The 14,680-nt window shown below is 41.8% G+C and overlaps 2 protein-coding genes across 2 annotated transcripts; one reads left to right on the top strand and one right to left on the bottom strand.

Moving 5' to 3' along the window:
• Positions 1-1,117: 1,117 nt before the first annotated feature.
• Positions 1,118-2,396, bottom strand: LOC147521858 (DNA repair protein RAD5B-like). Its single transcript, XM_086588998.1, has 6 exons — positions 2,378-2,396; positions 2,176-2,309; positions 1,994-2,059; positions 1,830-1,901; positions 1,594-1,692; positions 1,118-1,394 (listed from the first exon to the last, which is right to left on the bottom strand). Exons 2-6 carry the CDS (start codon positions 2,287-2,289, stop codon positions 1,272-1,274), a joined length of 474 nt encoding a protein of 157 aa, XP_086445124.1. The 5' UTR covers positions 2,290-2,309; positions 2,378-2,396; the 3' UTR covers positions 1,118-1,271.
• A 604-nt stretch (positions 2,397-3,000) lies between these two features.
• LOC147521857 (uncharacterized) lies at positions 3,001-6,236 on the top strand. The gene is made up of 3 exons (XM_086588989.1): positions 3,001-3,276; positions 4,002-4,347; positions 4,451-6,236. Exons 1-3 carry the CDS (start codon positions 3,196-3,198, stop codon positions 4,894-4,896), a joined length of 873 nt encoding a protein of 290 aa, XP_086445115.1. The 5' UTR covers positions 3,001-3,195; the 3' UTR covers positions 4,897-6,236.
• The last annotated feature ends 8,444 nt before the right edge of the window (positions 6,237-14,680 follow it).

Below are 14,680 nucleotides of genomic sequence, written 5' to 3'. Positions count from 1 at the left end.
CAACAAAACACTCCCATACCTCAACTTTAAAATAAATAAATAAAATGATTTTGGACACATTTAACTTCTTAAATTAATACCCTTCTTTTTTATTAGGCGTGCCCAAGATATTTATTGACTACAATAAGTCATTGTGATTTTTTTTCCCCTTTCTTCTTCTCCAATAACCTCTTATTCTTTTATCTCATCAATAAACATGTAAACACCCACTTTTAATTTAAATCAATCATACCAAAATAATGAGGATGAATACCAACTGAATGAGGATGAAGTAAAAAATTCAAAATCAAATTTTGACGAATGGGAGAACACAGATGACTATTATACTTTGGATTACTATAATGAACAGATACAACACCAAACAAAATGTGAAGGTCTATTCTAATTTAATCAACTGAATTCCGTCAAGTTGTTAATGTTCAAACTTCAAACTAACTTTCTATTCCTATCTAAACGAAAAACAGCTGGTTACCAAAAACAAAAAAAAATTAAAAACAGCTGACAAAGACTAATTGGTTAGAATTTTTAGATTGGTCTTTGACTTCTAACGGATGTATCATAGACTGAAAACTGAAAACCAATAAGAATGACAAAACATCTACATTTTACATTATTAAGTTGAATATACTGTAGTCATCTGCTTCTTAGCCGCTTGCTTGGTTACCTACAAGGTTACGAATACACGTTCATTCCTTGCTGTTTTCTTGGATGGAGCTGTGAATTTATACCCAAGAGTCATTTAGGATAGGATATGTGGATAGTGATATGAGTTTTGTTACAATCTAACTTATTGCTTTTGTGAACATGGCCGCACTCTTTTACAGGCCGTGATCAAATGTTTACTGTCAAGGTCCGGAAATTATGCTATGTAATAGAATCCAACTGATGCGTTCAGGGAATCAAGCGACTTCCAAGCGCTTCGATACCATATCAGTTATCTCAGGATCATTTTGGCTTAAAGGCGCCCTTTGTACAGCAAGACTGCAGGATCACTGACTCTACCAACGATGTTCTAGTCTACTAAATTGAGCCATGTTTAAGAATAATATATAGAAGACAATACTGAACTAGTAATTATCCAAAAAAAGAAAAAGAAAAACGAAGCCAACACTCAAAATCACAAAAATGAGCATTAGGTAACACAAAATTTACAAAAGGATTGTCCTCTACTCAACTCCAAGGACCATATATACTTTAAGAAACTATTTCTTGTTGTAGCTGTTTCACTTCTAATTCTCTCAAAAAGCCAAAAAGGTATAATTATTGAACAATCATCTAAAGAGCATTTTTAGCTCTTCAATCCTAACTGATCGAACTTCTCCGTCAGTTAGAGCTCCTGCTATCATTCTCTCTTTCCTTGCCTGAACTTCTTGCATGCGCTCTTCCACCGTGTCCTGCATCCCATGAGTATGCATGACATCTATTAGATTTTGCCTCAAAAATTAAAACATAACTTTTGGGAGGTAGGGAACATGACTAGTATTCCGTGTGTAATTGGTGATAGTTTACTTGCATTTTTTTTTCGATCAAGTTTAGTTGCATGACTAACACAGAGACGTAGAAATGTAAGATATTGAGAACCAGAAATGTTACCTTGACAATGAATCTTCTGACATGAACAACTCGCTTCTGTCCAATACGATGGATTCGCATAATGGCTTGTTCCTCTACAGCAGGATTCCACCTTGGATCCTATTTCAGGAAAAGGATATAGAAACCCAGATAAACATGGGAAATTAAAATAAAATTGAAATAAAAAGCAAAAATTCTAATGACGATTATAGATGCAAAATAAAATGGGAAGACTGAATGCATATTTTACAATTTACCATTAGAAAGACATTAGAGGCTGCAGTCAAATTCAAGCTGACACCACCCGCCTTCAGTGACATCAATAAGACCTGAAACAAAAAAATTTAAATAAAATATTGAATATCTACCGAAAAATTCTTTATGAGAATAATAAATGCTAAAACAGAGATAGGAGCATTACCATCTTCTCTTTGCTATCACTGAACTCCTTCAAAACATACTCCCTATTCTTCTGATCAAATTGAACCTGTTCCGTGTCAAATGGTTAGTAAGCTTAACTTTAACAGGCTGGACACATCTGACTGGTTGCAAACAGCAAAGAAATCTAAAACTAGAATTAAACAATGTAAATTGGACACTCACCTTGGATCTCTTGAAGAGGGCCTCATAGAAGTCCCGCTCAGCTTCAGATTGCTTACAGTCAATGACTTGAACGTCGGTTGGAGGCAGAACAAGTATGGGCCTGTGGTTCATCATACAAATTGAAACATAAAAGGCTGAAATCGTGAGACTGATAAATTATTGTAAACGAAGAAAATTAAAGGGAAAAATAACATAAGCCCACCTTCAAACAACCATTCACCATTCACCAAAATGACTACAATTCATACAACATACCCAATTCTTTTTTGCAAGGCTCGAAGGGGTTTTTTTTTTTTTTTTTTTCATTTTTGTTTTTCATTGGATAGAAAATACAGCAAAGGATGAAAAAGAATGCAAAAAGAAACTTTCACAGCCTCACAGGGAAAAAAAAAATACATAATAGACGTGTTGTTATGTTGTTTTTTTTTTTTTTTTAATCCTTTTGCTCTTATGAGAAATACTCCAAAAATATACGGGAGATATTATTAGATTTAAATAATCATTGGAATATGGCAAAAATTTATATTAGTTATGAGATATGAGAATATTTTGATGGGTGTGTCCAAGATCACCCTCTTTAATCTGTATTTTTCTAGACTTTAAAGTTTGGAGTTTGCACACTTGCACACTTGAAAAAGGTAAGTACACAATTCCGTTTTGGGCAAGTATATATACTTTTAAGTTGTCCCAACCAAAGAAACTCCTAATTTTCAGTTGGATATATTTCCTTGAGATTCACGTGTTCAACTCAGAAAATATATTTATATATAGCTCAGATGGTAACAACAGAGAATCACATGTTACATTGCGTGACACAAAAGCAAACATTCCGCGTGTTTCCCTGAAATTTATCTCTTATTTATTTTCAGTCTTCACCTTGTTCAAACAAAACCCCCTCCCAAAGAAAACATCGAATACAGAAACCATAGTCTCAGAATTAATTAAAAACATATAGTGATCCACTAATAACATAACTTGGGAGAAATTAATATTGATTGATCGTGATTAGCAAAAATAATAATGTCCCGTTGTTTACCATTCCCACCGCCCGGGTATGAGAAGAATGGTCTCAGTGGTGAAGACTTGGTTGAATGGATTAAGGTTGTTCCTTACTTTCTATTAAAAGTTTAAAACCATTCAACCTTTTCTTGGTTTATGTCTTACTTATATTTGTTTGTTCTGTATTTGTGAAATATTGTTGTATTTGAGTTGCTTAGATTAAGGGGAAAAGTAATTTATGGTTTTTAGATTACAAGTTCATGTAATGAGAATTCAGGTGTTAGAACGAAAATAGAAAAACCTTGTAGAAATAAATTAGGAGAGAGAGGGAGAACTAGGTTAGTTTTTTATGGAAAACCAGAGAAAGAGGGAGAATGTTGAAGTAGGAGAGGAGACCTTACTGCTTTTGCCATCTATGAAGTGGTAGATTGTGCTCTTTTCATCTAGGAAAGGAATAAGAAATTCCCTTAAACAAAATGTTGAGCTTATATTTGATTACTTATAACCTTTTCACTAGCAATCAAGTTCTGTGATACTTACTGTTTGATGTGTAATATCTTACTACTAGTATTGATTCTCTAAATATATTTGTATTACGACGAACCACTCGTGGAGAAAAATGTTGTGCTTTATGGAAAACATGTGGTCTGTTACTGTAACTTTATTGAGTGAAGTAACAAAGATCGCAGCAAGAAGGGAAATAATTGATCACTACCAGAATTCTCGTTTGTGTTTGATTCTATGATGTGTATTCTCTAGTTAAACTTGTTATTGCCATTGACTTGCCAAGAAAGATGATTATTAACAATTTTCTGTTTATGTTCCAGAGAGAGAGAGAAAAGGCAAGGAGAGAAAGGGAGAAAGCGAAGAAGGAAAGGAAGAGAGCAAAGAAGAGGGACAAGGAAGAGAAATCCAGGGAATGTATGGGGACTGGAAAGAGACAACGGAGTCATGAGAAGACTCTCCAAAATGAGATGTGCAAGGTACATCATGACAATGGAGATAACCCAAAGAGGAGAGAAGATGAAACAGATCAATCAGATAAAAGTGACATTACTGAAGAGCATGAGCAGACTCAAAATGATCACATTGCCTACGAATCGTCTGACAACAGTCGGAACAACAAGAAAAATAAGCTGCAGAACCTGTTATGTGATGTCAAACATTTCTGCTGTGAGTGTGTTTACATAAGTATTCACATTAGATGAAATTCTACGTTTAGCTTAATCACATAGATCCGCTACTTATTTTAAAATGTGTTTTTTAATGCATGTAGGTGGCACAGATGGTTTAGAAGTACAACCTAACAAGGAGCATCCTTCCTCCCATTTTGAAACAACCGACTTCACCACTCACAAGAAGGATGAAATCATTCATAGGCAAGAAGAGTTGTCTTCTACTTCAGGATTGACTGAGATCCGGTACCAGGAGGATTCTGAATCTGCTCCAGAACATAGCTTATTTGAGAGCAACTCAATGGAACAAGAAGTGCAATTTCAAGAACTGATCAAGAGTTGGGTTCCACCGCTATCACAGTTTGAGCACACTGATTTTGAGGATATGGGGTGGCTTTTTGAGATAGATCAACAGCACAAGGGTGAAGCAAACAGAGTTAAGTTTAACGCTGACACATCATGCCATCGTAGCTCTAGTCTGTGGCCTCAGGCCAATTACTTGCCTGTAGTTGATATGTATGCATTACCCTTCACGATTCCATACTGAAGTAAAAGACCACTGACAATGGTGTGCCATACTGAAGTTAACTGCCACTGACAAAGGTATCCGGATTCTCCTGTAAAGATCCCTCCCATCATCGTAGCAGATGCTGCATATTCTGTATTGGCATCGTGCCATCGTAGTTGTAGTCTGTGGCCTCGGGCCAATTACTTGCCTGTAGTTGATATGTATGCATTACCCTTCACGATTCCATGCTAAAGTAAAAGACCACTGACAATGGTGTACCATACTGAAGTTAACTGCCACTGACAAAGGTATCCAGATTTTCCTGTAAAGATCCCTCCCATCCTCGTAGCAGATGCTGCATATTCTGTATTGCCTCTAGGTTTTGTATGTATACATGTTTTGATTGAGATGTAAGGTTAAATGAGGATGGACAGTTTAATACATGTACAGCAACATTTATAAGATCAATTATCATTGATTACTTTTTGAAGCAGTTCCACCCTTTAACTACTGTAAATACTACTTTAGTTGCAACACATGTAAGTCAAACTTTTATCATTGATTACTTTTTGAATCCATTTTCAGTCATCATTGCTCTGTATTTTAGCTTGTACTTTTATCAAATTGCAGTCTTCTTTGAATCTACTGAAAATGGATTGGTAAAAGTTTGAATTACATAGTCATTGGCTGGTTATCAGGATGAAGAATAACTAATAGAACCTGTCCAACACAGCTTAGAAGTTTCATTCTATTGAAAATAAAGTTGGCAAGTTCATTGGCTCTGTCTAAGAGAATGCTAGATGATCTGGAATCAGCTAAATATGAACTACACTTTCGATTAGCTTTTTGTATGAGCCGGTGTGTGTTTCAGAGGCCCATAGACACCCGGGATTAGCTGATTCATTGCTCAGACTCTCAGAGTAGAAAACAACTATGCTATGCATCCTACAATCATAAATCACTCAATATTTCTGTATCCAAATATGCTACATGGATATGCCTCTTCATGGGATTGGTGATTCCAGCCATCTTGACATTCAGATCAAGCATTCAAAAATGCTTGAGGTTTGAAGATTTCAAGACGTTGGATTTGTGTCAGGTGCTTGATCAAACTACAATAGTACTTCACAGTTCACATTATATGCTAGCTAGTAGTACTTAAAAATACCACGTTATAAGAGTGTAAGAACAAAAAAGATGAAGACGCACCTTGATCAATACAAGTAAATAAAACAACCTAAGCTCAATACGAGTAAGGCACCGAGGCAGTAATGGTGTCTTTATGCATTTAGTCAAAATCACAGGTGAGAGCAATGTACTCCTTCAGTCCTCTGATTTCACTCTCTTTACCTAAAGTACAGGATCAGCAATTCAGCATTGACAATTTGGACGGCCTAATTCATTGAAATAAGAACACTATTAGAGATGATTCTTTCCAAACACATCCACGTGGTGCTAGATCCGATAAATGAATTTCTACATGCAATACAAATGGTGTTGCCTTCCTTCCCTTATCCACGTGGTGATTGATCCATGAGTTACATGCTGCAATGTAAAGGTCGTGTTCTCTGCTTTTCTCACGGCCTCACTCTTATATCTTGCGCACTATAAATTGACACTTACTAAACCAAAACTCAACAGTCAAGCTTGAGTGACGTGAATGCTAGATTTACTTAAAAACAAAGTGAAGTGAGTGATTGATAAGTTAGTACTTGGTGCCTGGTGGTACTGAGTGAATACTCTTAGTTAGTGCACTGCTACTAACTCAACCATGGCAGTGAGATCAACTTCCTTGTTAACAACCATTCTCCTATTCCTTCTCCCAAGTTCTATCTACTCACAATCTTATTATAATAATAGCAACCCCGATAATGATATTGACCTTGTAGAGTTCCCGCTAAACTTGGAGTACCTGGAAGCCGAGTTCTTCTTGTGGGGTGCTTTGGGACATGGCCTAGATAGAGTTGCTCCTTATTTAGTCAGTGGAGGACCACCCCCTATTGGGGTAAAAAAAGGCGAACTTGGACAAGTTCACTAGGGATATCGTGCTCCAGTTTGCTTTCCAAGAAGTTGGACACCTGAGGTACATACCCTATATTTATTTACTGTTATATTTAAATCTCTCATACCTGGGGACTGAACTGGATTGAGGACAGACGCTGACATCTCTGGCAACTTAACCCCTCCCCATTTCCCACCCTTGGGTAAAAGCTCGTGTAGTATGTCAGTAATACTGGTTATTGTTGGTGGTGGTGCAGGGCTATTAGGAGATTGGTTCCAGGATTTCCGAGGCCACAGCTAGATTTAATCGTTTGTTCATTTGCAAAGGTTATGGATGAAGCAGTTGGTCATGCTTTGACACCTCCCTTTGACCCATACGCAAATGGACTTAACTTTCTTCTCGCGTCCTACCTCATTTCCTATGTTGGGCTTACCGGATGCGTGGGAGCTAGTGACAAACTTAAATATACTGTTTCCAAGCGTGTACGTATGGTACCTGTAGTGTCCCATTATATGCCAGAGGACTAAGTAAAAGAGGACGAGGCAAAGCAAGGCAAGGTAAGCGGGTAGGTTGGGGAGCAGCGGAACCGTGTCGCGGAACCCTAAGGGCAGGCGTGGCCGAAGTACGACAAAGGGAAGGCCATCAGATGGAGGAATGGATGGATGGTCCAGATCAAGGAGGAAGGGGTATATAAAGAAGTGGAGGTGGATAGAATAGTGGAGGCGAAAAAGAGTGAGAAGTGGGAGGAAAATAGTAGAGAGAACTGAGTCTCGACTGTTGTAATACTCAATCTTTGCTAAATTCTTTGTTGTCTTAGTTTAGGTTCTTACATTTGGCGCTGTCTGTGGAAAAAGAAACAAGAAAGAGATGGCACCCAAGAAACAAATAGGGAGACCGAAGAAGGTGGCTACACAAGAACCGATGCCCGAGGAAGTGGTGGGAGAAGAAGGTGACAGAAGAGAGGAACAGGAAGCGGAAGAGACGCGGCTCATGAGAGAAAAGATAGGGAGGTTAAGAGAGGAGAATGAGGAATTAAGAAGGGAAATGGAAAGGGAAGAAGAAGAGATGGAGAAGAGGCAGACGAGGATACGGAAGAGGAAGAAAACAACGAGTCGAATCTGGTGGAAAATCCGGTAACCGGTTTGACGATGGAGCAGGTGCAAGAAATGATAAACAACGACAGGCTAACAGGCAGCTGACGAAGGGTCGCAGGGGAGCAGCTAGTCAGGTGATAGCGGGGCTGAGCCGCAACCCATTGGCGGATAGTATTTGGGCATCGGAAGTCCCAAAGCGTTTCAATCAGCCTAGATTCGAGAGGTACGACGGAAAAGGTGACCCAGCAGACCACATCCTCCATTTCCGATAGCAAATCCCACTCTGGCAAGAGTCTAGATATGACGGGTTGCGGTGTATGATGTTCCAGGCTAGCCTGAAAGGGGGGCCATCGGACTGGTATTATCGGTTACCAGCGGGAAGTATAAGGAGCTTTCAAGAACTAGAACAGGCGTTTATAGATCATTTCATTCATTAGAAAAAGCGGGTTGTGGATATCGCGGCATTATTCAATGTTCGACAAAGATCCACCGAGTCTGTGAAGGAATTCCTGTGTCGGTTCAAAGCTGAGACTTTAAAGGTTGAAAACCTAGATGAAAGGACCGCTGTGATTGCATTTGAAAGGGGACTACGGCCAGGGACAGGAGTACACCAGTCGGTGGCGAAGAACGAGATTGCAACATTGCATGAGCTGTATCCGCGGGTAGAGAAATACATCCGATATGAGGATAGTATGCAGAAGGAATCCAAGAGATCCGGTAAGGCAGTGTTGTCCTTGGAGAAAGACAGGGAACCTAGGAAAGGGGAAGCGACCGAGAAAGGAAGGGAAGGATACCGCGGGTACCCCCCAAGGGCCGAAAGAAACCGCGAGGGGATTAGAAGGGAGAACAGAGAGAGGAAACCATACCGTGAGGTAGAAGTTATGCCGCTGAATAGGTCCTTGAGCGAAATACTTGATAGGGTTATATACTAAAAACATTACTTTTGTATTAACTCTAATTCTTTATATTTTGAATGAGAATCATATGGGCAAATGTTATGCATATTATATATGTTATTAGTTATATGCATGTGTCTAATACTTTATGTTATAGATGATATGGTGTGAACACACAGAAGATCATATCATCAGTACCTTATAAAGTATAAGTAATCGTTCACAACCTAGATGAATTTGGACAAACCATTAGTACGGTTGTAGTATAATCTGATATTAGTCTATCTTGACTATAGGATTACACTAGTACACTTTGTGTGTATTGAACAGGACCAAGTGAGGTTGTTTCTCCTTATACTGACTGTATAAGAGAACAAACGCTTCTGTTATTATGGATGATTGTCCTCCTAATCCGGATATAATAACAGGCACTTACATGCATTGTACATTGCTTTAAATCATCAATGAGTGAGATTCATTTGTGAATCAACAAACTCGATGGATTGGGTAATGACATTGTATGTAAGGTGTGTTGTTGATTATAGAAGGAATCCGTGTCCCGCAAGAAGTCGAGTTGATGATGTCCCCTTGAGGAGCTTAAAAAGATTGTCATGTAAACCCTGCAGGTGGATTTATTCCGACATGACAATGAGGTTGAGTGGTACTACTCAAGGACATAAAAAGTTGATTAATGTAGTTGTCATGTCGGAATAAATCCACCTACAGGGTTTACATGACAATCTTTTTAAGCTCCTCAAGGGGACATCATCAACTCGACTTCTTGCGGGACACGGACATTCGATATCTTAAACACGGGGAGATCAACGAGCATATAATATGGAGCCCATAAACGCTGACACGCAATTTGGGATTAGGGTGGTAGTGCAACAATGGCCTTTAGTGGAATAAGCCATTTGTTGATGGACTTGGGCCGTATGTTCTGGGCGAACATGGGAAGCCCAAGCCCGTTAGGAGGCCCAACCCTAATTTCTCCTCATGGTCCCTGTTATAGCCTATAAATAGAATACTCTTTCTCTCTGGCCGAAATTAACCTATTCACTATTCATTATTCTGAAAAAGAGGCAAGAAAAGTAGATCTGAATTCGTTTCTGATCTTGAGAGAAAGAAGGGGGTTGGTAGATCGTTGTCCACACAACGTCCAATCTATTCTAAAGGAATACAACAGAAGATCAAGAGGTTGATTTTGGATTTCATAAAGCTTGGATTCTCAGAGTTATCAAAACCGATTCTTAAAGGTATGTTTTCTAATCACAAATCGTGGACACGCATTAATTCCGCTGCGCGTGGTGTTCACAGTTTGTAGAAATAGTCATTCTGAAATAACGGTTCCTACAATACTACCGTTGATAAAGAACATGCAGGGATATGAGGGGCCGCGGAACACACCGGGGAGTTGCCTGGTAAACCTTTCTGCGCTTATCATCAGATACACAATCATGAGACCAACGACTGTTACGCATTAAACTGGATGGTTCAACGTTTGGTAGAAAAGGGAAGGATAAGAGAGTTTATAAGGGGAAGACAAAGCGGGGAGGTGGTACCGCGACAAGATCGAATCCTTGGAACCATTAACGTGATCTTCCGTGGAGAAGTGTTAAGCCATAATGCCCACAGGGATAGAGTGCGAAGAACTGCGAGCATTCAGCAGATTAACAAAAGGGCTGATAGATCGCGGGCAAGGGCGGGGAAAGCAGAGGACAGAGATAGGATCGTCTTTAGCAGTGCATATTTCGGGCGGTGGGCGCCCCATGAAGACGCATTGGTCATCACGGTGGCGATGGGCAATTATATGGTGAAACGGGTAATGGTCGATTGTGGCAGTGCCGTGGACCTGTTGTTCAAAGGGGTGTTGGAAGAGATGGGGATTGATCATAGACAGTTGAGGCCGCCGCAGACTAACTTATATGGATTCAATGGGAGCATGACTGAGCCAATGTGAGAGCTCTTATTACCAGTAACGACGGGCCCCGTGACGGTGTTCGTGCGATTCATGGTGGTGGACTCGTCTTCCCAGTACAATGCTATTCTAGGAAGGCGGTGGATTCATGAGATGAAGGCCATCCCATCAACTTACTATCAAGTGATACAGTTTCCTACTCCCACGGGTATGTGTGAAGTTCGGGGAGACCAAGTGACGACCAAGAACAGTCATAGGGGAACAGTTAAACGGTTTATCTGAGGGCCGAACTAGGAGGATTCCAATCCAAGGAAGAGGCAGGCATAGCAATTACAGAACGCCGCGGTTGAAGAGAAGGGGGAGGCGGCAGCAGGTCCGAAGACGCTGGATGAGATTGAAGTGATAAATGTGGGAGGAGAGGAGGAGAGGTTTACCGTGATAGGGGCCAGCTTGACGAGTGAATGGAAGAGGGAATTAATCCAGTTCTTATCAGAAAATCAAGACGTGTTTGCATGGACCATTGAAGAGGTTACAGGGTTGGACCCTGAGTTCGCCTGTCATCGGTTACACATGAGAGAGGAGGCAAAGCCGGTCATCGGTTACACATGAGAGAGGAGGCAAAGCCGGTAAGGCAAAAGATGCGGAACATAAGACTGAAGGATGCAGAGGGTATTCGCGAGGAAGTGGCGCGGTTGAAGGGAGCTGGAATAATACGAGAGGTAGAGTTCACGGACTGGTTATCCAATGTGGTGGCGGTACCAAAAAAGTATGGCAAGGTACGGATGTGTGTGGATTTCACGGATGTGAATGCCGAGTGCCCGAAGGATAGTTATCCCATGCCGCGGGTGGATGAATTGGTGGATAGGACAACAGGGTTTAAAATATTCTCGTTTATGGATGCGTCGATGGGGTACAATCAGGTTGCAATGTACAGGCCAGATCAGGAGAAAACAACATTTGTGGTAGAAGGCGGCACATATTGCTACACAAGGATGCCGTTTGGGTTGAAAAATGTCGGAGCCACGTTTCAGCGGTTAGGGGAGAAAATGTTCGAAAGCAAGATAAGGAGGGGGATGGAAATATACATCGAAGGCATGGTAGAGAAGAGCATGTCGGAGAAGGAGCATTTAGACGGATTGAGGGAAACATTCGGGATACTGCGGAAATACAATCTAAAGCTGAATCCAGAGAAATGCACATTTGGGGTGACTACCGGGAAGTTTTTGGGCTACATCGTTACTCATAAGGGAATAGAAGCTAATCCAGAACAGATAAGAGCACTGGTAGAGATGTCGTCGCCACAGAACGTCACAGAGGTTCAACGTCTCGCTGGGAGGATCGCGGCATTGAACAAATTCATTTCCAAATTGTCGGACAAGTGTAGACCGTTATACCGGTTGTTGAGAAGCACGCCGGACTTCGTATGGATGCTGGAATGCGAGGAGGCATTTCAAGAGCTGAAGAGGTATCTGGGTAAAGCCCCATTACTTTCGCGACCAGAGCAAAGGGAGAAATTGTACTTGTATCTAGGGGCCACCGAGTATGTGGTAAGTTCTGTTCTGGTCAGACTAGCGGATAGAGTGGAGAGACCGGTGAATTTCCAAAGCAAGACATTGTTGGACGCAGAGACGCGGTATAGCAGAATGGAGAAATATGCCTTGGCCTTGATCTTTTCCACCATGAAGTTAAAACCATACTTTGAGTCCCATTCGATAGTGGTGGTGACCAACCTGCCACTTAAACAACCGTTAAGGGCGGAGAACTCGGGCCGAATGTTGAAATGGGCAGTGATGCTTAGTTCTTGCGAGATACATTATCAGATTAGGACAACAGAGAAAGCACAAGTCGTCGCAGAGTTCTTGGCAGAATTCCCAGCAAAGGACCCAACGTGGGGAGAGGAGATGGTCATGGAGTCAGACAAGGACGGGACGCCCGATCAGCTGGATCCTTGGGATAAGCGGAATGGGTGGAGAGTGTTTGCGGATGGGTCAGCTACCGACGCATGCAGCAGTATAGGGGTGGTGTTGGTCACGCCGGACAATAACCGGATAGAGTTGACCATGAAGTTGGGGTTCACGGCATCCAGCAATGAAGCAGAGTACAAGGCCGTTATAGCAGGATTGAGAATGGCGAAAGACCTGGGAGTGAAAGATTTGATAGTATATTCAGATTCGAACCTGGTGGTGTGCCAGGCAAATGGGGGTTTAGCCCGATGTCCAAGAATGGCCAAATACTTGCAAGTGGTGCATCAAAGAGCTAGCAAGTTCACAAAGCTTTAGTTTATACACCTAGGGTGGGGGGAGAATAGACACGCAGACGCTCTGGCTTATGTGGTCCGCCATGCCGGGGTCTAAGGAAAGGACTATAAAAGTAGGAAGATTAGGGAGGCCAAGCACAGAGGAAATGATGGAGGTGTGTCAGGTTGCAGAAGAAGAGAGTGGATGGATGGAGCCCATCAAACGCTTTCTAGAAGGAGGACTGGTGACGGATAGGAACGAGAAAAGGAGGTTGGAGCAAGTGTCTCGGAGATATGTGCTGATGGAAGGGGAACTGTATAGGAAGAACTTCAATGGACCGTTGCTGAAGTGTTTGGGGCCGCGATTACCATTAGAGGTGTTGGCTGAATTGCACGAAAGGAACTGTGGAAGTCACTCCGCGGGGAGACCCACGGTACATCGGTTGTTGACACAGGGTTACTTTTGGCCCCATATGAAATGGGATACGGCCGAATTTGCCAAAAAGTGTGACAAGTGTTAGAGATTTGCACAGTGGATATTTGCACCTGCGGAACCCTTGCATAACGTCTCCAGCCCTTGGCCTTTTGCCATGTGGGCGTTAGACATCTTGGGGCCACTGCCCATGGCTAGCGGCAAAAGAATGTATATGTTGGCAGCCACGGACTACTTCACAAAATGGATAGAAGCCGTCCCATTGCAGCAGATAAAGGAGGTTCAAGTGATTAAGTTTTTATGGGAGAATATTATATGTCGGTTTGGCTGCCATATGCCATCATTGCAGACAATGGGACACAATTCACAGGGGCAAAGGTGGCAGCGTTCCTTGAAGCCTACAAGGTGAAGCAAGGGTTTTCCGCACCCTACAACCCATAAGGTAACGGGCAGGCTGAATCTTCCAACAAGACGATATTAAACAATCTGAAAAAGAAGTTGGAAAATAGGAAGGGCGCGTTGGCCGACGAGCTGAACCATGTTCTATGGGCTTATAGAACCACCCCGAGGACCACCACCAAAGAGACCCCGTTCGCCTTAGCGTACGGCATTGAGGCGGTAATTCCCGCAGAACTAGTGGCGACCACCAGGAAAACAAGAGCGGTGGAAGAAGGAACAAACTGGCGCATTTTAGCTGGAGATTTGAATTTGGCAGAGGAGAGAAGAGATTCAGCCCGCATCCATCTGGAAGAGTACCATCGGAGACTACAGTGGCAATACAACAAGCGGATCAGACCGCGGAAGTTGAAGATAGGGGAACTGGTGCTTCGCCGGGTGACGCCAAGCACGAAGGAGGAAAAGGACGGGATGTTGGGTCCAAACTGGGAAGGACCGTACACCGTGATGGAGGAAGGGGGGTCGGGAACCTATAAGCTTCAAACAATGGAAGAAAAGCTAATAGCGAGGCCCTGGAACGTAAGAATGCTGAAAAGGTTTTACGAGTAAATGTACTGAAGTTCAGAGCAATGTAAAGAGGGTCCCGAGTGGAGGACAATAGTTGTTTATAAATATATAAAACTACAACACTTTTGTGAAAAGAAAATATGTTTATTATGTGAAAATTGCTGAAGGGGAACATGAACATAACAGACACCTGGGGCAATGAGAGGGACCCCATCTGGTCCATATAGAGAGGGAAGCAGAGAAGGGAATGAGCCCTTCGCTGACATTACTTGTGGAACGGA

Source organism: Coptis chinensis, chromosome 1 (assembly GCF_015680905.1).
Source record: "Coptis chinensis isolate HL-2020 chromosome 1, ASM1568090v1, whole genome shotgun sequence".
Lineage (NCBI taxonomy): Eukaryota > Viridiplantae > Streptophyta > Magnoliopsida > Ranunculales > Ranunculaceae > Coptis > Coptis chinensis.
This window is presented reverse-complemented; position numbering and strand designations above follow the sequence as displayed.